At 34.8% G+C, this 22,717-nt stretch overlaps 2 protein-coding genes and 2 long non-coding RNA genes across 10 annotated transcripts; 2 read left to right on the top strand and 2 right to left on the bottom strand.

Annotated features, from left to right (window-relative positions):
• Window positions 1–739: 739 nt before the first annotated feature.
• On the bottom strand, window positions 740–1,658 carry LOC116179857 (probable Golgi SNAP receptor complex member 2). The gene is made up of 2 exons (XM_031499722.1): window positions 1,380–1,658; window positions 740–1,271 (listed from the first exon to the last, which is right to left on the bottom strand). Exons 1-2 carry the CDS (start codon window positions 1,511–1,513, stop codon window positions 770–772), a joined length of 636 nt encoding a protein of 211 aa, XP_031355582.1. The 5' UTR covers window positions 1,514–1,658; the 3' UTR covers window positions 740–769.
• Window positions 1,659–5,182: 3,524 nt separating this feature from the next.
• Window positions 5,183–9,898, top strand: LOC116159186 (uncharacterized transmembrane protein DDB_G0283675-like). Of its 7 annotated transcripts, XM_031472126.1 has the most exons (4): window positions 5,774–6,232; window positions 6,275–6,356; window positions 6,413–6,553; window positions 9,534–9,898. In XM_031472126.1, exons 2-4 carry the CDS (start codon window positions 6,302–6,304, stop codon window positions 9,794–9,796), a joined length of 459 nt encoding a protein of 152 aa, XP_031327986.1. In that variant the 5' UTR covers window positions 5,774–6,232; window positions 6,275–6,301; the 3' UTR covers window positions 9,797–9,898. The 7 variants fall into 7 exon arrangements, 2 of the variants coding, with proteins under 2 accessions (XP_031327986.1, XP_031327987.1); XR_004142909.1 differs by lacking the exons at window positions 5,774–6,232; window positions 6,275–6,356; window positions 9,534–9,898 and adding exons at window positions 5,183–5,302; window positions 6,607–6,850; XR_004142908.1 differs by lacking the exons at window positions 6,275–6,356; window positions 9,534–9,898 and adding an exon at window positions 6,607–6,850 and having other exon boundaries at window positions 5,765–5,990.
• Window positions 9,899–13,934: 4,036 nt separating this feature from the next.
• Window positions 13,935–14,698, top strand: LOC116159641. Its single transcript, XR_004143025.1, has 2 exons — window positions 13,935–14,422; window positions 14,478–14,698. It is a non-coding gene; the product is annotated as an uncharacterized LOC116159641 (long non-coding RNA).
• A 1,755-nt stretch (window positions 14,699–16,453) lies between these two features.
• On the bottom strand, window positions 16,454–17,076 carry LOC116167799. Its single transcript, XR_004144649.1, has 3 exons — window positions 16,940–17,076; window positions 16,749–16,883; window positions 16,454–16,696 (listed from the first exon to the last, which is right to left on the bottom strand). It is a non-coding gene; the product is annotated as an uncharacterized LOC116167799 (long non-coding RNA).
• Between the last annotated feature and the right edge of the window lie 5,641 nt (window positions 17,077–22,717).

The raw sequence follows: 22,717 nt of genomic DNA, 5'->3' as shown, positions 1-22,717 counted from the left end.
AATATGATTGCTAAGTAAACATTCCGGCATTTATACACAAACAATCTAAATGAACTTAAAACATCGAGTGGGCATTAACAACATGCCAATCTCAAACAAATCAAAATAGCAATAACATTTAAAGTGAAACAAACAACAAAATTGAACAGTTACCTAACCTACCCCTAAAGTTACATGTAGCTGAAGGCTATAATTTACAATAAAGCGAAAAATTACAATTGCAACTAAGCAATTTTTTGTTATATGTAGCAGAAAGTAAGGTACAAAACAATTTAAATGAACTGCATGAACTGAACAAAAAGAAATTCAGCAAAGTTAAATCAATACACTTTTCCTTCTTATTCTCTAATTGGTCATTATCAAATGAACACCTCCAAAATTTAAGCTTCAAAGTAGATTCACTTTGCAGAGGTTGCTAGGAGGAAGAAGACAGTCCTCTGCATATACTCAACTCACTGTGAGGCATATAAAAAAGGTCAAGGCACAGCACAGGTTCCTTGGTAGAATGAAAACACCTCGGAAATCACATACACTTGAGAATGCTATAAGATGCAGCCCCCAGGAGATTGCTATATTTCTTCAACAATGTCCAACTGTATTATAAATTGTTTTTAAAACAAGTATATATATTGAAGTTTTGTACTTCTCTCCCACACCCTAACCTTTTGCCCCTCTCAGTTTAAGAAACTATTGAATGTTTCAACATTTTAATTTTTAATTAATGAAAAATTATCCGTGATATTGTCAAAATAGAGACATTTATTAGTAACTATGTAAAGTAAATAATAACAATTATAATAATAAGGAGTGTTATAATCATTCCTCCAAACAATATGAATTTATCTTCACCCACACGCTTCTCAATAAGACGCATAGTATGATTACTTAAACCGAGCGTATTTGCCATGTCAACAATTCGGCGATGTGCACCCTTTAAAGTATTCCTTTGCAAGCGTAACGATTCCAGTGTACCCGTACCTGTCTGCAACATTTCGTCGACACCACGATGGGCATTATTTAAAGAATTTTGTTGTTGGAAAGCATGGTCAATATTGATAGCAGTTAGTTCCGGATTAGCAGTAAATCTTTGGCCTAGTAGTTGTTCCCTTTCCGTAGCTGCTGCCTGTTTTCTAATTCTCTTTTGTTGCAGCGACATTAAGGCTGCTTGCAAATGTCTGGAGTCATATTTTAATTGATCACAATTCATCTTCGCATTTTGTCTTTGGGTTAGTGGTAATTTAAACAGAAATGTATCCAACTTCTCGCAGTTCCTAAAAAATTTCCAATTATATACCAGCACTGCTGAGATTAGGCCATAAATATTACCCACAAACAAAACCGTATTTACAGTAGCATTATAATACATTTTAATCGTTTACCTATTAATCAAACTAATTTTCTCTTGAATATTTGATTCGATTTCTTGATAATTTGTAGGTCTTGTTTCTAACAATTGGAAACATTCTTGAGTTTGTTGTACTAATATGTTTGTTTGATGATATAAGGTGTCCATTGTAGTTGTAAATCATTATAAGTAACTAACACTTGTGGATACGATACTATTTTATAGTAATGATTAGCATATTGTAAATTGTTGATCCTATTTTGATTTTTTCGATACGTGTCGCAAAATAAATTAGGTTAATGAATAATTATTTAGACCTTCAAGAATATGTGTCTAACATAGAGAGTAATCATCACAATATGGTGTCTCCGGACACGCGATAGTTGCAATGTAATGCGATCTTATGGAGTGTGTGTGTATAATTCAAGGTTAATAGAGATTTTCTCTATTAACCTTGTGTATAATTAACGTTATGGCGAATGCGCATGCATCCAATGTCCGACATAGTCGGAACCAGAATCGAAAAGAACCGCTACCGAAACCGATGGCATTTATAGGCCAGTCATTTTCAACCGGAGCCATTATTCAAAAATTTATGATAACGGGATCCGATACCGGCACCGTTATTACATTAGCGCCAAAGACGGGGTTTTTTTCGGATTTCGGTTCCTTTTCTTTCATGTACGTAGGTATGGTCGTCCTCTATGTGTTGGAATGTGAGACACAATCCGGAAGAGAATTAAATAAAGACAGAATTTTTGTACCTCCAACATCCAAAGGGAATAATAAAAATGGAATTTATTACGCACGAGCGGTACGAGGCTTGGTTCTGCCAAATGCAAACCGAAAAGCCAGGGAAAAAACAGATCTAACAAGCATCGATTTTCACATTTTGTTGGGGACCAACATTATTTTCCTCATCACACGCCTTTGATGCTAAGGAACGAAATCAAAAATAAAGGTTTTCTCAAGCATCTAAAAAAATGTATTGTTTTTTGGTTATTTCACGTTGATGCTTTCAGTTTTGGCGTTTGACGAATAAGAATCAACCTTATTATAAAATACTTTCTTTTGTGTTATTCACTAAAAACCGTCTGAAAAGTAGTGACCTTCAGACAAACCAATAGAAGAAAAGTTGCACCGATTTCCCCATTTGTATATTTTATTAATTTGTATTGTGTGTTGCCTATCGGTCTGGATGGCAATGGCGCCTATCATTGTATATGTCCATTGAATAAAATTATTCAATGATATGTCGTAGTCTTTTAATGAAATCCGTCATTTCACGAAACGCCTAGTCATTTATATGAAACTGTGGCACAGTGTACTTTCCAGGACCAAGCGATTGGATTCCCTTCCCATTCGAGATCGATAAATGGTATCCCTTATCGATCTAGAATCGGAAGGAAAACTACCCCACACGTACAAATTTTCAGCGTTTCACTAAATGACTAGGCCTCGGACTAGGCTTTTCGTGAAATGACAGATTTCACTAACAGACTACGACATATACATATATGTGCCTATATTGGGAGTTGTGTGCTCGAGCATTGAATAAGTAATTATTAATTATACTTAGTTATTCAATGACTCGAGAGAAGTCTTAGGTAATGTGTGCCGCGCAGTGTACATTTTGTCTTGTACAGAAATTCAATTGACTGTAAAAATCGGTGCTGTTTGGCAAAATCATACGGGAAAACGATCACTGGCTGAAATACAAACCTTCCCCAATCCACCGCAATAGCAGCAAAGCAATCACTTGCAAACTGGCTAACATAAAAATGGCGTTCCAAATGACTTCTTAAATGCAGAAGGCCTTTGGCTGATGAAAAGCGAAGGAGAGCTTACAGAAAGGCTTGTGCGCGATGGGCCCCAAAAATGTTAACCAACCAAAATAAAGAGACTTAGATACAGCTATTCCATTATTATATCTCAAAAACATACATTACAGGGATTTTTCACTCAACGGTTACAGATTGATTGCATTTGTACAGCACATCTAATACTTTACAACTTGTATATGTAGGTAAATAAACTTACAACCGCAGTAAATAATATAAACAAACAGGAAAATCTTACGATGAAATAATCAAAAATCGATGGCGGTCACAAATAACAACATATTAATCACCCATGATACTACAAATTTTGTAGTATCATCAAAGAATAAGTTACTCTTTGGTATCATGTTAATCACCCATGCCCTGACACCATTTATTTGCGCTTTGCGAAATGACCGCGCTTCGTATATTTCGAAAATGCGCTAGATAGAAAAAAATGTGTATGCAATCAACAATACAAATTATTGATATTTTCTAATGTGGATTCTAAAACGCTGCAGGCTATAGGTGCTATTCATTCACAAACAAAGCAATTAGTACCTAAGTAAATATGAATTGAAATATCCCGCTCTTTTCTGTCTTTTGTAATTTGTTGAGCTGGAATTATTTTGAAATGACAACATTAGTCATAGTATTGTTTAAATACTTTAACAATGGTCATAGACAAATACCATTACCGTTACCTAGTAAGTATTCAGGCTTTCATGAATCATTTAAATCTGAAAATACCAACATAGTTTTTTATGATCTATCGGAAGAAAATATCATGATTTTTCCACTTCCGGTTCCACTGGATGTCGATAGCAAATTTCTTATTTTAAATAGAATACCCTGTATTTTATTACATTTTCGAAATCTACATGAAAATCTACGTCTTTTGATATCACATTTCCCTATACCCAGCATCAAAGGTTTTCAAGTTATTCAAGATTTTTTAAAATTCAAAAATCGACAATACTGACTTGATTCTACGGGACAATGATTTAAATTTTGATCGCCATTTTACATTAAAACTAATGGCCAACTTTATTGATACATGCATGATACATGCTTTATTTTTTTGCACTTTAAAATGTCGAAAACAATTCTACATCAATCTAGTATTACATTCCGTTTCCCTATCTGTTATGCTTTGCTTTCCGTTTTATTTTAGATTTTCTAAAATTGTTATGCATAATTTTCTTAGGAAGCTTTGAAATAACGTTAACAGACTTGTCAGACCTTTTTATAGTTATAGTTGATAGGTAGTGATGGTAGATGAATAAAAAGTTAAATAAAGAAGACATAATAAAGAGAAACATGTAATAATAACAAACGACAATATAAAAAAAAAACAAACATCAAACATCAAACATCAGGTTTTGTTCTACGTTTTTTTCAATACATAATAGGATCCTCCGATTAATTCCGTTGGTAGTTGTCTCTCTATAATGTCACTACATCCATTTCATTAAAAGCTCTTCTCAACCTAACTTCCAGTTCGTCACGAAAAGCAACTGGTGTGAAGTAAATGTTGTCTTTATATGACCCCACACAAAAAAGCCCAATGGCGTTATATCTGAAGTTCTAGGAGGCCAACGCCACGGACCTCTGGCTCCTGTCTTCAAAAATGTTCGTCAAAGATATATAAGCATCAAAGCAGCATCAAGTGAGTACTGTCGATTTTGGAATAATTTTTGAAATTCAAGCCAACGTAGTCATAGATAGCAGGCAAACATCAAAAATTTTCAAAATCTTGAGTAACTTGAAAACCTTTGATGCTGGGTATAGGGAAATTGGTATCAAACGGCGTAGATTTTCATGTAGTTGCTATTGACATGCGATAGAACTAGAAGTGAAACGATCACGATAATATTTTCTTTCGATAGGTCAAGAAAAACTATTTTGGTATGCACATCTTCAGAATGACTTGCTCAATGAAAGCCTGAATACTTTTAGGTAACGGTTTGCGTGAATGCCTGTAATACTTGGTGTAATGACGGAAGTAGGTATTCACACAAGAATCTACCATTACAAACTTCTAATCAATGAAACCGACAAAGAAATAAGTAAATTAAATTACATTATTAGCTAATTATGGGAAGGTATTAATGACGCCGAACAAAGCTCAAAAGAGGTATGGTGTAATTTAAATTGCCTAACTGTGCTTTCAATTGGTGAAATACTTCATGATGTCATCAAAACATTTTCCCCAATTTTTTTTCTTAATTTAAGGGATGAAAAAGATATATTTATGTAAAATCATACATTTTTTTTAGCTGGTTGTAAATCGCCAAAACCCATGTCTGTATGTTTTATAGAGGCGCCGTTATCTTAAAGACAAGCTTTGTCAATCGTACCTACCTACTAGTTATTTCCAAAATTATGGCAAACTTCAAAAATCGATTTACGCACAATCATTTTGTTGGTTGGTCCGTATGAATAAAAGTAAGCAAATGCTTATACTTGCAAAATTCAAAGTAAATACTCGTAACTGCCGCTTCATACTGGTCTGTTTAACATGGTTTAGCAGCGCTGCACTGCGTCCTGTCCTTCTGCTTAGAAGGGCTGCTAAGTCGCCCAGTGCGAAGGAGCACTTACGAGTATTTACTTTGAATTTTGCAAGTATAAGCATTTGCTTACTTTTATTCATACGGGCCAATACTTACAATATTTGACGTCGGCCCTTTTTTTAAATGCGATTATAAAATCAAAATCTTAAAGAAACTATTTTGCGGATAGTTCAACATTCATCGATCGTTGCTCATGTGTTTGTTGGGTTTGGACGGAGAAGATTTGCTGAGAAAAACTGACTGACGAAAGAGGTAATAAATAGATTCCATCATGTAACCTTGCACTGCTGTAAACAATTATGTTATCAACTTGGTTGATTGTGAAAACGATAATGCGCGAAGTGGTTCCTCATGGATTAGTGTTTTCATGGGTGCATTATCAAAGTTTCACCACACCTGTTTACAGTAATTACGAATCAAATTTAGACTAAATATATAAGTTTGAGTGTTTTGAAAAAAAAACACTTATAGCCCTTTCTGAAGTAGGTACCAAAGTATGTATAAATACGAACTTCGTGATTTACGAAATCAGGTAGGTTTCTGCTATAGGTACAGTAATTACAATGCATTTTTCACTTTTGTTATTTACCATCATTATGTGTACGGGTGTTTCTATGGGTATGTTAGATGAATTTCACCATACTTTTTGAAACTAATCATTGCTCTAATTGTAGGTTTAAGATGCTTAACTTGTAGAGGTGATGGTGAAGGCTGTGGAAACGGAACTACTAATGCAAGTTCAGAATGTGTGGCACCAACAACGACTGCTGCACCAGATATGATAGAACGTTGTGTTACTTATCGAGAGAAAGCAAGTATGATTTATAAATGATTTAATATTGTTATACCTACCCACTCGTTTCTATAGCCGACGGAAGTTGCAAGGGAACCCAAATAAGAAAGTGTGATTACATAAAGCGTGGGACCGATGTGTGCGCTGCTACCGATAAATGCAACTGCTATTCATGTGATGATCGCAATAATTGTAACAACCAATCCCTATAGAAGGATCAGGACAACAATTTCACGATTGTAGGTATGGTGGCTCGCTATTCCACGCGTAAAAACTTTTGTTTTATTTTTTTAAATGTGATTGTTATATAAATGTACAAACGAACGAAATATACAAATGAAAACATTCAACCTTTCAATTGTACCTACCTATAAAATACATAATAATCGATTAATTTGGGTGTAACTGGTTAGGTACCATATATGTAGAGAGAGTAGGTAGGTATACTTACTTTGTTGAATCATAGAATGGATTTTATGAACTATCAATTCGAGATGCCAATAATATGCGTGAGACTATTTTTCAGTTATGATTACAGTTCTAGTTTGGATAACTTTTCAAGATAAGACAACTAGGGAGGAGTTTCGTGGTGCACCGTAAAATAAACAAATTATGAGCACTTTTCGTATTTCAAGTGTTAAAGGAATATTGGGAACTGTTTCTGATTATGAATTTTTGATTTGGAGTAAGTCCCGGATAGTACTTCAAGATCAAGAAAATTTGTGTAATCAAGTTTTAGAATTGAATTAAAGCTAACTCTAAACATTCCCCATGAAAATGCTATTGAGTAACTATAGAACTACAGTATTTAGGTATCTACTACGGTTACTTTAGTTACTCAATAAAGTGTCATGGGGAAGGTTTCGAGTCAAATTTATTAAGCGGCAGAGCAAAGCCATGCAAGCTTTATACTAGTATAGGGGAGCAATGATGTCCGTCCGTCCGTGAACACGATAACTATCAAACGCTTGGACCGATTTGGTTCAAACTTTGCACAGTTGATCTATATGCCACAAGTAATCAGCCTATTGAAAATGGGTCAAATCCATTGACCCCGTAGGTTCACGTCTCTCGGTCTCTGGCAAACGCTTGAACCTACTCGATTCAAACTTTGCACAGTTAACATATATATACCACTTGTAACAAGCCAATTGAAAATGGGTCAAACACAATAACCCCGTAGGGCCACACCGAGGTGCTCTGCCGCATTTTTAGATGCTTTTTATAGAGGTTTATTCATTCTACCCCATTTCAAGAAGAAATACACCGATGGAAAATCTAGAAAAACAAATAATAATGATAAAACTATAGATTGTAGCGGATTCGAGTTCTGATTATAGTTTTACTCGTAAATTGTGAAATATTCCAGTCTAGAAGGTACCTAAGATCCTTAATATGGTGTAATATGGCTAGTATTATTATTATTATTAATTTACAAGAAATCGAAGAATTACAATTAAAACGAAGTACAATACCTTTTGTTATCACTTAAGTACACGAAATTTGAATTTGAGAAATTAATGCGAATATTAGTGTTCTCGCTGAAAGCAAATGCAAAAGTGACGCTACATTTTACAATGAACCTAGTATGAACCTTAAACTGCACCATAAGCAAATCCAACTCAAGACAAATGTTTGCTTCATATACAGACTAACATTGTTAAAAAATTGCTGATATTAAAATTGTTATAACGTGACTGTATTGTTTCGAGGTTAACCTATTGTAAAAAGGGTACTCGTTTAACGATTTAAGTCGACTTCGTCGACACGACTTAAATCGATATTTTTTGTTATTTGCGACATTTTCAATTCACTACATGCGAAATAGATCACTCACTAGTAGGCGGGGGACACTTTGTAACCCGAAGGCCCAATCTTCAAATGAGTATAACTTTTGTTTAAAAAGTTATTTTATAAAACTACCCGACAATTTTGTTCCTTAAAATCAAGTATGTACACAACAAATTTCGTGGAATTCTCTCCATTTTCGTTGCCCGGCCAAGAATTGTAGTAGAATTTTTTTTTCGAATTTTCAAAAGCTAATTTTAGATTCGTCATTTTCATGTCCAAAAACCCCCAGATACCAAATCACCACCCGATTTTTTTTACTTGCGGTCATGTAACACCCTGTATACTTTGAGAGTAGTGAATAATCGTATATTATTCAACGATAATAAAATGATGAAAGTTGATATTCACCCGCGGGTCGTATTTATCCACGACTGTCTTTTCTGGTGTAGTTTCCGGTTATATTTTCTTCCTCCGAGGAGCAAATAAGTTGGAGTTGCAGTTGTCAAAACTATGTGTCACTGTCATAATTATGCAGAGCCAGAGAGAATTAGTTGCATTGACTGTGGCATGTTGAGAAGCAATTTGGCTACCACTCTTACTAGCAGGTCTTTCCAAAAAAACACTGTGTGAGTTTCCGCTCTTACTTTTGGAAGCATTTGAGCTGACAGAGCTTCAACAAGTCATTATTTAAGAACATATGCAAACTTTAAACTCAACTTTTATCTTGCTATGGGGGGCATTATTAGAGTTACACCCATACTTGTTTACAATAATTATTACCCATTCTGATTTTATCTAAATACCTTATCAGTTTGAGTGTTTTGAAAAAAAATAGCCGTTTCTCAAGTATCAATGTAGGTATAAATACGAACTTCGTGCTTTAAAGAACTCAGGTAGGTTTCTGCTACACAGTAATTACCATGAAGTTTGCAATTTTGTTGTTGACCCTCGCGATGTGTGCAGGTGTTTCTATAGGTATATTACTAGAATTTTACCATACTTTTAGAAAGTAATCATTTATCTATCTGTAGGTTTAAGATGCTTAACTTGTAGAGCTGATGGTGGAGACTGTGGAAATGGAATTACTAAAGCAAGTTCAGAATGTGCGGGGCCAACACCCGCTGCTGATATGGTAGAACGTTGTGTTGCTTATCGAGAGAAAGCAAGTATGATTTAATTATTTAATATTGTTGTACCTACTCTTTCTATAGGCAACGCAACTTGTATGGGACTCCAAGTAAGAAAGTGTGATTACGTAAAGCGTGGGGTCGATCCGTGCGCTAGCAACGAAAGATGCAACTGCTTTTCATGTGACGGGAATAATTGTAACAACCAACCTCTATCTAAGGACAAGGATAAGGATACGGATAAAAATAAGAATAAGGATACGGATAAGAATAAGAATAAAGATAAGGACAATGATAAGGATAAGGATAATGATAAGGATCATACGAAAAACTCCATGAGTGAATGATTGTGCTCTATTTCTTCCGTAAAAATTTTTGTTTTTATCTATCTGTAATAATGATTGTAATAAATTTACAAAACGAACGAAATATACAAACGAAACATTCAATCGTTCAATAATTGTGCCTACAATCTTTGGTTTAACAAATAATTGATTCAATGGGTGTAACTGGTGGCCAGTATGATTTACATATAGGACAAAATTGTATAAATGTATGTAGAACGCTATACTTCTTATTGAAACAAACCAAACTATCTACCCGTTATTCGTCACAGAACATGACTTCAAAAGGTTAAAACTACTAGATTTTAACACAAAACTTGCTTTATTTTAACAATCACTTTTTTTAAAATCTATTTTACAATCTACCACTCGGTTTGCCCGAACTAATGTGCAACTACAAATTAACTCGGTTCGTAAACACACGTGAAAACAATTGTTTAAGAAATTACAACCACCTTAAATAGATCCCATAACTTTTTTTAAAATGATTTGTATTTAAATTTAATCTACACAGAAACAAATCTAATGTTTGTCAAATAACACACAAGGAAAAAGAAAAGCATCGCTATCTTAAACCTATGCTGACTTAGGATACCTATCGACCGTTAGTTAGCTCCAAAAAGCAATTCTGAATTAAAACACAAAGGAAATCACAAATGAACTATTCAATCTCCCAACGTCAATTTTCTATTATCAAATCATGTGAATGACTTATGTCTCCTATCTTTTTTCAACTTACCAAAGCCTTGCCTATTTCGTAACACGCCACACGCGCACTTTCACGAACCTTAGTATGTTTTATTATCGTACTTATCGCACCTGCATAACGTAATACAAAATTCTTAAATTTAACAAAGGAGCACGCCCCATGTTGTGGAAGCGCGCCCATCGGGCTCGTTTGCAGATAGCGGTTAGGAGGTCGCTAGGGTGGCCATTCTTTTGGTGCCATACCCGGAGGTGGACATACCGACTGAGCCTCATGGGTGCACTAAATCCAGTTGTTGACGCAAACGAGAGAGAACTTTTCCTTCGGCTGGCAGGGTTCCGCTGGAATTCGCAGGGTACCATTGTGGCCGTATATGCAAGCACCCGTGGACCTTCGACTGACTGAAAAAAACTGTCTCTTTTGTTAGGCTCCGGGACGGGCGTCTCTCTGCAAGTTTAGAGGCCCGTCCCTAGATTAACCCAGGTGGCAGTACTAATACGGGCTTCGTGATGACATTACGGCCATCATCTTGAAACGCCTCCACAGAGACAACATCCAGGTTTCATACTCATACTCACTAGCGGCCCGTTTACGGACGAATTGTTCAGAAATCGCCGCTTTATTTTGTCAAAATTTTTTTTCAAATTTCGCACTATTGAGTAGAAGACTGGAAATAAGTTTTTAATATTTCCCAACTTGTTTGAAGCATATATAGCGTCTCATTTCATAAATGTTTTTACTAAATATTTGTCACCTCCCGAATGACATTCGACGTTTTGGGAGTCAAATAATCGGTGATTCAAATTTCAAACGTTGGACCACCCTTTAGGTATATCAAGGCAAACTGGCAAAGTGAAATCACAACACAGGGGCAACGTGCATTTTACCCCAGTCTTTTCTTATAGTAGGCACGTATGTGTACCTAGTCTACCTATTATCATGATACAGTACAACCTTGATAATCCTAATAGATTCGGACCACCGACCTTTCGGATTATCGCGAAACTAGTGAAAATAATAAATTTGGACACAAGCATTAAGAAATAAACTTTATTCTTTTCAACAAAACATAACAGACCAAGGACAGAAGTCAGTTAAATTTTAAATACTGCACGTAAAACAAAATTAAACTTTGTCCTTGTAAAAAAGCTTAAGTTAACATTAATATGTATTTATGAGTACAGTATGTACATACGCAATTATGTACACATAAATCTTTCGGACTATCGCGATTTCGGACTAGCGCGTAATCGGATTATCGAGGTTGTACTGTATGCTATTATGCTCACCAGAAGAGAATGCGGGTTACAGAAAGCCTGACTTCGGTCTACATCATCATAATGATATTCATATATGTATTTGGTATTTCAGATTGACAATGCGCGTATAATGTAGAAAATAAACATTGTTTCACATTGCCACATTTATTATTACAGTGTTAGAGAAGGAAAGAGTTAGGAGTGATCACAGATTTGGGTATTTTATCTGTGGGAGTGATAATAATGATCGTAAAATGAAGCCCAAATTAGTTTGTTGTTTCACCGAAAACTATAATCTATAATTACCTGTGAAATGATACCTATTCCCTCGTGTGTTTTTTGGCTATCACTTCCGTGCACTACAATTACCTTTGTACAATGTTTTTAATCGCACACTTCGAGACTTAAGGCTGGACAGTACACCCGTTCCGTTGCCCGAAAATACTTGATTTCGTTCCACGATATCTTAATTCTGAGTGAAGATGAAGAAGGGGTCGAATATTCCTGTGAAAGGTGAATGCTTTAGCTAGACAATAACGCCGGGGTTTACTAAAATGCTTTAAAATAAGCTTTTTTTAAGGGCAACGTCGAGGGCTGTTAGGGTGTCATATTTTAGAAAAGAAAAAAAGAAATAAATTTTCCTGACGTTATTGCCTAGATATTAAGTTTACGAACGTATCTTAATTTTGGAAATTGTTCCAACTTCATTTATAGATAAGTTATCTTGGAAAAACAACTTAAAAGTTTTCCTCAGAAGCGCGAAAAGATAGCTTCCGCCGCGTGGCTGGTTTTATACAGATAGAAAATATGCATTATAATTGGACTAAGTTTATGTTTTTACCATCGAACACAAATTAATATTATAAATAACCAAATTTGGGGATTGACAATAGGCAACTTTACATACTCCGTTCTGTATGTACTGTCCAGCCTTAAGGCGCCTCTGAAGTAAATTTGTTGTGCTAAACGGAGTGTGTAAAGTTGCCTAACCTCTTCAAAAGAGCATGTTACAAGTAGAAAGAGATGATTGAATTTGTCCCATTCTATTTGATGTCTCTTTATTTATAACCTTCAATGGATTTAATTATAAATGCAAGGAGCCTAATAACACTTGCCTAATGAGCTTTTCTATTGATATTAATAAATTCATCTTGTTTATTTATTGCATGGTAATTAAAATACTATTAGTTTACGTATTTTCGTGTTTAGTGTTTATTCAAAGGATTTTGAGTTTTTCAAGTATGGATATTTTTCTCTAAAGCAATATTTTGCATATGGTGCACTATTATTACCGGCGATTGTAAATTAGGCCGATGGTTAGGTACCTCATTATTATAAAGTATATGAAAATTTGGTCGGTGTCCAATTTAGATTGAGACACCACAAACCGAAGCAATCTAGTTTCGTTTGTTGATATACAGGAGGAAAGCGAAAGTTTTAGGTTTTGTGATGTTATCCTATCTTGCTACCCATGCAAAATAGAAGAAAGGTAATAATAACTGTCAGTTTTTGATATTTTTACGTAGAATCTAGTGGACTAGTAAAAAAAAGTTTTGGACCACTCTGAGATTTGATCCGAAGTTGGTAAACACCGTATGTTTCATAAAATCAGTTGTTTGCTTTCTTTGTCCTAATTACACTGATGTATCACAACCTATATAAATTTTTCAATTTTACCCATGAAAATGATTAAAAACGTAAGTTTTTATTGTTTGAAATACAAATAGCAGATTAAATAGAGATTATGGTTTTTTTATTATATCCATGGTAACTAAGGCAAACTATACCAGTCAATAATGCTGATACATAATTGTAATCAGGATAAAGAATGAAAAAAAAATTATGTTATAGATATAGGGCGTTCCATTTAAAAGATACCTATTTTGGGTCAAATCTCAGAAACGGTGGTCCAAAAATTTGATTAAGCCACAGGATTCTACGCAAAAAGATCTAAAATTTATAATTACATGGGTAGTAACATATGATCACATGTCAAAAAATCAAACTTTTCGTTTCCACGCTGTTATCTCAGAGATAAACGTATTTAAAAAATAGGACACAGTAAATATGGTCGATAGATAATTATGATTGCGTAATGGGGTATCCGTTACTATTGAATGTCGGCCGCAGGAACGCGAGAGTAAACATACTGTCCCGCATAACGTATTAGGTTTTTATTTTGCAATGTCAGAATAATAACATTCTAACTTACTATTCACATAATTTAATTGTAATATCCAAAAATGCAAAATAAAATGTAGTATAGTAATTAGTATTACAGTAGTCCCGTGAGAATTTCGAACACTTTTTCACGCGCTCGTACCCCATTCCCAGAAAAATTCCGTTTTTCCCGTTTGGTTGAGAATTTGGGAAGCATTTTAATATATGTGAAACCTTAGGAAGCATACGTTCAACCATTTTCCAAAGTTTCATCGCAATCGGATGAACAGTTTAGGCAGGCATAAGAAACATACAAACATTTATAAGGAAGAAGAGTTTTCAACCTTACATAATGACCCTAATTAAATTGGAACCAGGTGACACATGGTGTTTGAAAAAAACCCATAGCTATTACTATCAAGTACAAGGGCAACTGCACATAACAAATAGAAATATTTGTTACTTCATAGTATACACCAGAGGACATGTGGAACAAATCGAAAGGTAATAAATAATTCGCATTTTTTCTGTGAAAAGATATGTTAATTTGTTTTTGTAGAGATGACGTTTTTTGGACTACCAAAATGGCGGAGAAGTTGTCTGACTTTTATTACAACTCGCTAATCCCGGAATTGGTAGATCCACGAAGAAGTAGAGGACAAGACCTGAGAACAATTTACATGAGTTGAGGGGGAGGTGCAACACTATGCATTAATTATTTAATAAAGTATTTTTTCTTATTGTAAATATTTGTATATTTTATATAAAAGTATAACATTTCTTTGTCTATTTTTTAAAATCATCTTTTCCTGATACTTATGAGTCCCTTCACTGTTGTTGTGAGACGTATCCCTAATGTTTTATATTCAATAAAGATTTATCGCAATAAATTCGTTGCTGGGTATTTACTATGATCATTATTGACCAAATTACCTATTTGTTATTTACGTGCTTAAATGAATTTAATTTTCATAGAAAGTCTAAAAAGTGTTAAAGCGGAACCGCTATTGATAAAAGGAACTGCGAAAGTGATTAAATCACCCAAATCTTTTTTCAAAGTTGGACCTTTTCTATAAAAGATGAAAAAATAGCTATCCGTACGAATAGTGGACTTTGTTAGCAGATTATACTGCGTTCCATTCGGTCAAAATTACGTTTCGGTCATTTTGCCGTACATATGTGCCGTGCGAACGAGGGGTCAGTAGGATTAAAAAACAGCGGAAAAAATAAAAAGTTATAGATACCCGCACTGAAAGTATAAGCCACGAGAAACTCGACAAGATGGTAAAAAGGTGTATATTTAAAGGAATTTCCCCTTTATTTGTGTCATAATGCATATTTAATCATCTAATTACCATATAATTAGCGAGGTACAAAAGCAACAGTCAATTTCGCCGGAAGGTATGAGGTGCAATCTAAGATGCCTAACTTCGATTTAAATCACTGAAAAATTCGTGACGTCACACAAATCTTTTTACCAATTTGGCGCTTTTCTATAAAAGATGAAAAAAATTGCTATCCGTAGGATTAAAGTGCTTTATTAGCAGATTATAAATCGCCAAAAACCATGTTCATCGCGAAAATAGAACTCCAGTTATCCTTTAAATTCGTTTTATCAACGACTCTAATTATTTCAAAAAATATGATAAATATCGAAAATAAAAATCCGTAGGATTAATCTGTACTATATTTCCTACAATATCCAACATCGACCTAATTTCCAAAGCAACTGTAAAACCGTATACTTTATAAACTATTTTGTCCTTTTATAGGTCATTTCAGATTCAGTTCATAGGCGCCTTAAGGATCGTATAAACACGAAAATGCAAAAAAGTAAACAAACTTTGGCTCCGAAAATATGGCCGTCACAGGCTTCAACGCGCAGCATTGCCATTGATATGAATATTATCAGTCCTCTTTCTTTCATAGTCTAAGATTACAGGAGTATCACTTTGCCCAGTTTACGATTTCACTTTGCCCCACTTAATGGGGTAAACTGAAATAAAGCCTCGTCCTTAAAATAAGCTGGATAAGTTGTTCCAAATTGCAATGATGATTAGGATTTATTCAGTAGATACGTGGCCAGATGCACCATCTACTAATACTACCTATAGTAAGTAAGTATGTCACATATTCAACTAAAATCGAAATATCACCGAGATATGAATTTTTATTTGTTAGCTATTTCACTTTGCCCTGTTCTCCCCTATGCATGTATGGCACAATTTTGAAGGTTTTCTCACGGCCCACAAAATAGTGAGGAAAGGATTGTATAAAAATTCAAGTTTTTGAGAAAATTGCAAACCGTGAATTTTCCGGGGGGTTCGACCCTTATAAAACTCACTCCTCGAAGTGATAACCCTTCGAAAATTGTTTATTAGACTCTCGAGAAGCTTTATGCAAAATTTAGTGCTTATATCCGGATGGTAAATATTTTTTCACTAAGCGGCCGCACTATAACCATTTACCCCCAATATTGGTACGTTTTTGTTATAAACCAAAGATTATACCTAGGCACATTTCAAAGATTGAAAGTTTCGTTTGTGGGTTTATTACAATTACATTACAGAAACATAAAAACAAAAACTTTTACGAGAAAAATAGCGGGCCACCATACAATCGTGGAATTGTTCTTCTGATTCTTTTATAGAGGCTGGATGTTACAATTGTTCCCGTCACATGAAAAGCAGTTGCATCTTTCGCTGTTATTGCACGCATCGGTCCCACGCTTTATGTAATCACACTTTCTTACTTGGATTCCAGTACAACCTCCGCTGGCTACAGAAACGAGTGGGTAGGTATAAGAGTATTAAATCATTATAAATCTTACTTGCTTTCTCTCGATAAGCAACACAACGTTCTATCACATCAGCAGTGGGTGTTGGCCCCACACATTCTGAACTTGCATTAGTAGATCCATTTCCACAGCCTCCAGCATCACCTCTACAAGTTAAGCATCTCAAACCTACAATTAGATAAATGATTAGTTTCAAAAAGCATGGTGAAATTCTAGTAATATACCCATAGAAACACCTGCACAGATGGCGATGGTTAATAACAAAATAGAAAATTTCATTGTAATTACTATGTAGGAAATACCTCTGATTTCTGATTTCTTAAAACTACGAAGTTCGTATTTATACTTACCTTGCTACTTGAAAAGGCTGTAGGTAAGTGTTGTTTTTTTCAAAACACTCAAACTGATATGATATGAAGATTACAATTAGGTTATAATTACTGTAAACAGGTATGATGAAACTCTGATAATGCACCTTTAATCCACGAGGAACCACTTTGCATTATCATTTTCACAATCAACAAGTTGATAACATAACTGTTACAACTGAAAATGTGCCATCCAAGTTCTTAACATTTGCGAGAAATTTAATTTTTCTAAAGAACAAATACTTACCTACCTACCTACTATTAAAATTTAACCATCCGTTCATAATAAGAAATCTGTCTATGGGTGCACAATTTACGCGGGACACTCTTGTTTTTTCTTTTTTATAATCGTCAAGAAATGTATAACAAAACACTGGCGACTAATTTAAAACTTTTCAATCTAATCTCCGTCCTTTTCCAGTTTTGGTTTACCTTGTAACGAGGAAATTTTTTCAGCGTGGTAAAAGTATGGTCTTGCTTCCTAAGCCATTGACGCACGACCTTCTCATCTACTCTGAGCTTCCTTTATTAGCTGCCTCATAGGACTAGGTCAGGACTGTGGCCTGTGAGGCAAGACTTGTTATCGAATCTTTTCAGTCTCTACAGCGGTGCGTCGACTGCAGGTGTGTGTTCTTTCATTCTTATGCAAAAGAACCTCTAGAACATTAAGTTTTGAACGTACTGGCTAGAATTTATTGTGTATTCCTGCTCCAAAGAGTCTACTGTAATCACACCCTCTGCATCGCCATAACTTTTCCTGATGCTGTTGGCACAGTTTCGAGATTTTTCTTCCTGTTTGAGTTTATGTGATGGCATCCTATTAGACTGCTTGTTTGGTTGAGATTCAAAAAATGAAGGACACGTTGCGTCAAAATACTTTTCAGCAACCCTTCTCCCTCCAAGTTAAAGCTCAGCAAGTTTTTCTCTTTATTTTGGTTCGTTAACATTCTTGGTACCCACCATGCACAAACTTCTGTAGCTCCACTACTCTTTTCATCAGCCAAAGGCGATTGTCCTTCTGCGTGATTCTTCTATAACAATTCAATTAGAACACTGTCTAATACGATATACCTATATGTTAGCCATTTTGCAAGCGAATGCAGCGCTGCTATATTGTGGCGGATTGGGAAAAAGGTTTGTAGTTCAGTCAATGATCGCTTTCACGTATAATTTTGCCAAACAGCACTGAGTTTTATAACAAACTAGCTGACCCGGCGAACTTCGTACCGTCTTAGAATTAAAAAAAACGATACAACTAAATACCAAACGATCTTCGAGATACATCATCTTTACAACACATCCTAAGGGATTGATTCTGTCCCACCAGATCAGCATAGCTTGTAAAACAAACTTTTGAATCGGCATTATTTTTGCCTCTATTCGAGGTGCGTACGTACAAAATTTCATGCAATTCGGTTCATAAACTAACGGAGATGCCAAAAAATCGCATGCCCAAAACAAATTTTTTGATCGGCATCAGTTTTATTTTTATTTGAGGTACCTACATAAAAATTTCATAGTATTTTAACAAATAAAAAAACAGACTGCGCCTGCGCAAAACAAATTTTTTGATTCGGCATTAGTTTTACTTTTATTCGAGGTGCCTATATACAAAATTTCAGTTAAATATCTTAACAAAAAAAAATTGGGATTGCGCAAATACAAAAGCACATGCGCAATTATTTTTTATTCATCTGATAAGTTACCTGAGGTTTAAGGAATATTTACTAACACAGAAAACCGGACATTCAAAAGAAACCCTTTTTTAGAGGTTTAGGCAGTAACTTTTTGACCCGTTAGTCTATACATAGCCGAAAAACAATAGCGACCTTTCTTATATCCTCAAGAACATGTGTATCAATTTTCAAAGCGATCGGACGGACGTTTCTACACAAATTTATCGTGCACTCGGACAGACAGACGGACAAACAGACGAACAGACAGGCAGCTACAAAATTATAAACGATCTCGAGCATCGTTAATAAAGTGTTCAGAAATTAGCGTTTTGAGTGAAAATTCACGTGGTAGCAAAGCATCATAATTTGATTTATTCTTTCCTACATTTTTCATATGTGTTAATATCCTACGTGCTATTCCCAGCGAAAACAAATCCAACAAACCAAAAGTCATTAAAATCGGTACAGCCGTTCTTTAGTTAGAACGTCATTAACGCATTTCGATCTTTGTTTTATATATAATTGTGAATTTTCTATGTCCTATGTCCTATTCCCAGCGAAGACCTGATCCAACAAACGAAAAATCAGTAAAATCGGTCCAGTCGTTCTTCAGCTATAAGATTACAAACACTTTTCGGTCTTACTGTTTTATATACATATAATGTAGATGAAGTTTTAGGTTCTACAAAGTTGACCCTTTACGGATCTATCGAGGGTTGCTTCTAGTCTGGGGGTCAATGCCACCCCCTCTCGGTAACCAAAAATGTTTCATTGAAGTGAAAACAATTGCTTTGTCTTAAAAATGACTAAACAGCTATTACCAAATGTATTATCTTTGCCAAATGATATGAATACTTTTGTGAAGTAGATACTAGGTACCATTGTTAAAGTAGGTATTTAAACAATAGTAGGTACCTACTACAGAATTGTAAGTTTAGCTTTTCTGGAAATTGTTATTTTTCCCGTGGAATAAAAGTTGAGTAAGATATGCATATATACTTATGTTTATTCAACGAATTACTATAATTGAACGAATCTGTTTAACGAACTATTGAATCTGTCTAATAATACGTTCACGAAGGTTTTATAATATATTATATTTATAATTAACTTTATCAATAAGACAATACTACTCGTACGTAGTCAAGTGATAGTTTTCTGGTAAATTTAGAATGATGAAACATTAGTGAGGTATTTGAAGTGTCAATCATTACTGATAAGATAATAATCAAAATAGAACTAAATTAAGAAAGGTGTTCTCAGTGATATAATTCCTCCTCCCTTACGAAAGAACGTCCTCGTTCTTTGAATTTTCCTTGAAAATATCCTCGAAGATCCTGTTCAGTTTGTTTATTAACGAGCTCCTAGCGAGTTTTCTAATTTTGCGGTGTCTGTCCGTCCGTCCGTCCGTTAGCACGATAACTCAGAAACGATTGGACCGATTACGATGAAATTTTGCAGGTGGATTTTTTATCAAATTTGTAGATCGGAGTTCGTGAATTGGCAATGTAGACCAAAAAATAAAGTAGGCCCTTTTGACATCGCCGTTAGTTATGAACCGAATTGCATGAAATTCAATATGCGCATAGCTTTAGCCATATAAAACACAATTCCAAAAGTTGAGCCTAATCGATCAGCATTCACAGTGCCCTTTGCGCATCTCGACCATTTACAGACCGAATTGCAAACTTTGTTATTTATGAAGGTATTTAAATGAAATTTGATACATAGCCACTTGGAATAAAAGCAAATTTAACGCAATTTTCAAAATTTGGTTTTGTGCATGCGCAGTGCCAACTTTCTTATTTATGGAGAGATTTAAATGAAATTTGATACATAGCCACTTGGAATAAAAGCAAATTTAACGCAATTTTCAAAATTTGGTTTTGCGCATGCGCAGTGCCAACTTTCTTATTTATGGAGGCATTCAAATGAAATTTCATACATATACACTTTAAATAAAAGTAAAACTAACATCAGGTTTAAAATTTGGTTTTACACATTCTATAGCCATACCCAGGAGCTCGTTTGCTATATTTGTTTAATTTATTCTTTATAAGATTATACCACAGATATACGTAATATATCTGTGATTATACTCAATTATAGATCTTCTTCCTGAATGCATAAATTAAAATACAAACGATAATCGTATAATGAATAGAACTAAACTAGAGAATTGAGCAAAAAGAACAAGTTCTCTAAATGTTTTTGCTCTAAATTTACAATTTTGTTAATTATGATCCTTAATAGTACCTAGGTATAATCGCTGTAAACATTCCAAAGGTTTGTTTTTCTAAAATTGTTTTACAATGCTCTCCTATTGATACTATACTGCGTTCGCACCTCCAAATGCAGTATAGTGTCTTATGAAATAAATGCCTCTGTCAGTGGGCTCCAAAATAGAAGACTCAGCCACTGTAGACAACACAGACCATCAAACTGGAAATACATACGCCCCATCTAACCTCGCAATATCCTACCATACCATCAACGGAGTGCAGATCTCGCCGATGCGATGTAGTACGCTCTGGCCATAGAAAATCTAACCCATTAGGTTTTCTATGGCTCTAGCTTACGAGATTAACACCAACTCAAAATCAACATCTCAAACCGGCAAACCACATTCATATCTTTCACAGATAATTTATCTTAAATCCATTAATATCTACAAAAATCACAACATTTTCTGATAAGTTTAAGGAGTGCTATCAGCGATATTTGATTCTAAGTACATACGTGTTATATACTTAAAGAGAGAATATAATAAATAAAATTTTAAGCAAAATATTTTTAATAACCAGTTTTGTTTTTTTACATTTTAAACGTTAAAAACAGAGTAGGTATCTCATATAGGTAGGTACATTAATAGGTATATAAATAACTTGAGGTTTGTTTTCCACATTTAAGGAGGTCAACTGACGTGGGCGGTGCTGAAGTGCCTCTCCTTTTTGTAATTGTTAACATTTTTGCATATGTACACATGGTTTGCATTGATTTGGCGTTGGTGTGCCCGGTTTACCAAATGTGAAAAGTGATGATTTGTGAATTGGTGGTGAAGGGAATGATTTTTCGCTTTAAGACAATTAGGTTGCTGGGGGGGGGGGGGGGGTATCAATACTCTGCTATGTATGTTGGGTATCTATCCTCTGCTTTTTTTTAACTATAGGAGGACGACTAAACATGAAAGACTAATCCACACCATTGAATAAATGTATTCAATGTCCACACTGAAAATTACTACTTGAACGTGCGCGTAAAATGAATGAATAGACCCATTTTGTACTAATAGGTACTGTGGGTTGCGTGATGCGCTTTTCTTTCGCATTTGGATATATTTTATTATAAAATTTTATATGCTTTTGTATGTACGTACAAGAATTCAATGGTATAAACGTATGAAACTGAGAAGATATTGAATGAAAAAAACATTCCGGAAGCTGTTCCTTTCCTCAATTATTCACATTTACCGGTTATTATGAATAACCGCCGCATTGCCGTAGCCATTGAGTAAAAAATTATTCAATGCCTTCGCATCATTGATGAAATACTTATTTATATAACAAGAGCGCGAAGTTCAATTTCGCGCATTGAGACTGAAGGTATTTTGACGAGGCGAAGCCGAATCAAAATATCAGTCAAATGCGCGAAATAACTTCGCGCTAGCGTTATATACAATATTTTTTCTACAACTGAACCGATTGTTAATTAAATTTGCTGTTTAAGTTCAATTTTGGCATGTGTGCGAAATACTTTTTTCATTGTTGACGGTTTCGCGCACGTTACAAGAGCAACCTTTAAAAATCTAGTACTTCGCGTTTCGAAATTCGTCAGAAAATGACAGGTTTTTTTGGCAGTTGTAAATTATTTTATCCAATGCCCGTAGCATATATATTTAAAAAATCATGTCAATGCATGAAATAGATGGCTATAGGCAACCAACCCTCCAACCAACAAC

Source organism: Photinus pyralis, unplaced genomic scaffold (assembly GCF_008802855.1).
Source record: "Photinus pyralis isolate 1611_PpyrPB1 unplaced genomic scaffold, Ppyr1.3 Ppyr1.4_LG1, whole genome shotgun sequence".
Lineage (NCBI taxonomy): Eukaryota > Metazoa > Arthropoda > Insecta > Coleoptera > Lampyridae > Photinus > Photinus pyralis.
This window is presented reverse-complemented; position numbering and strand designations above follow the sequence as displayed.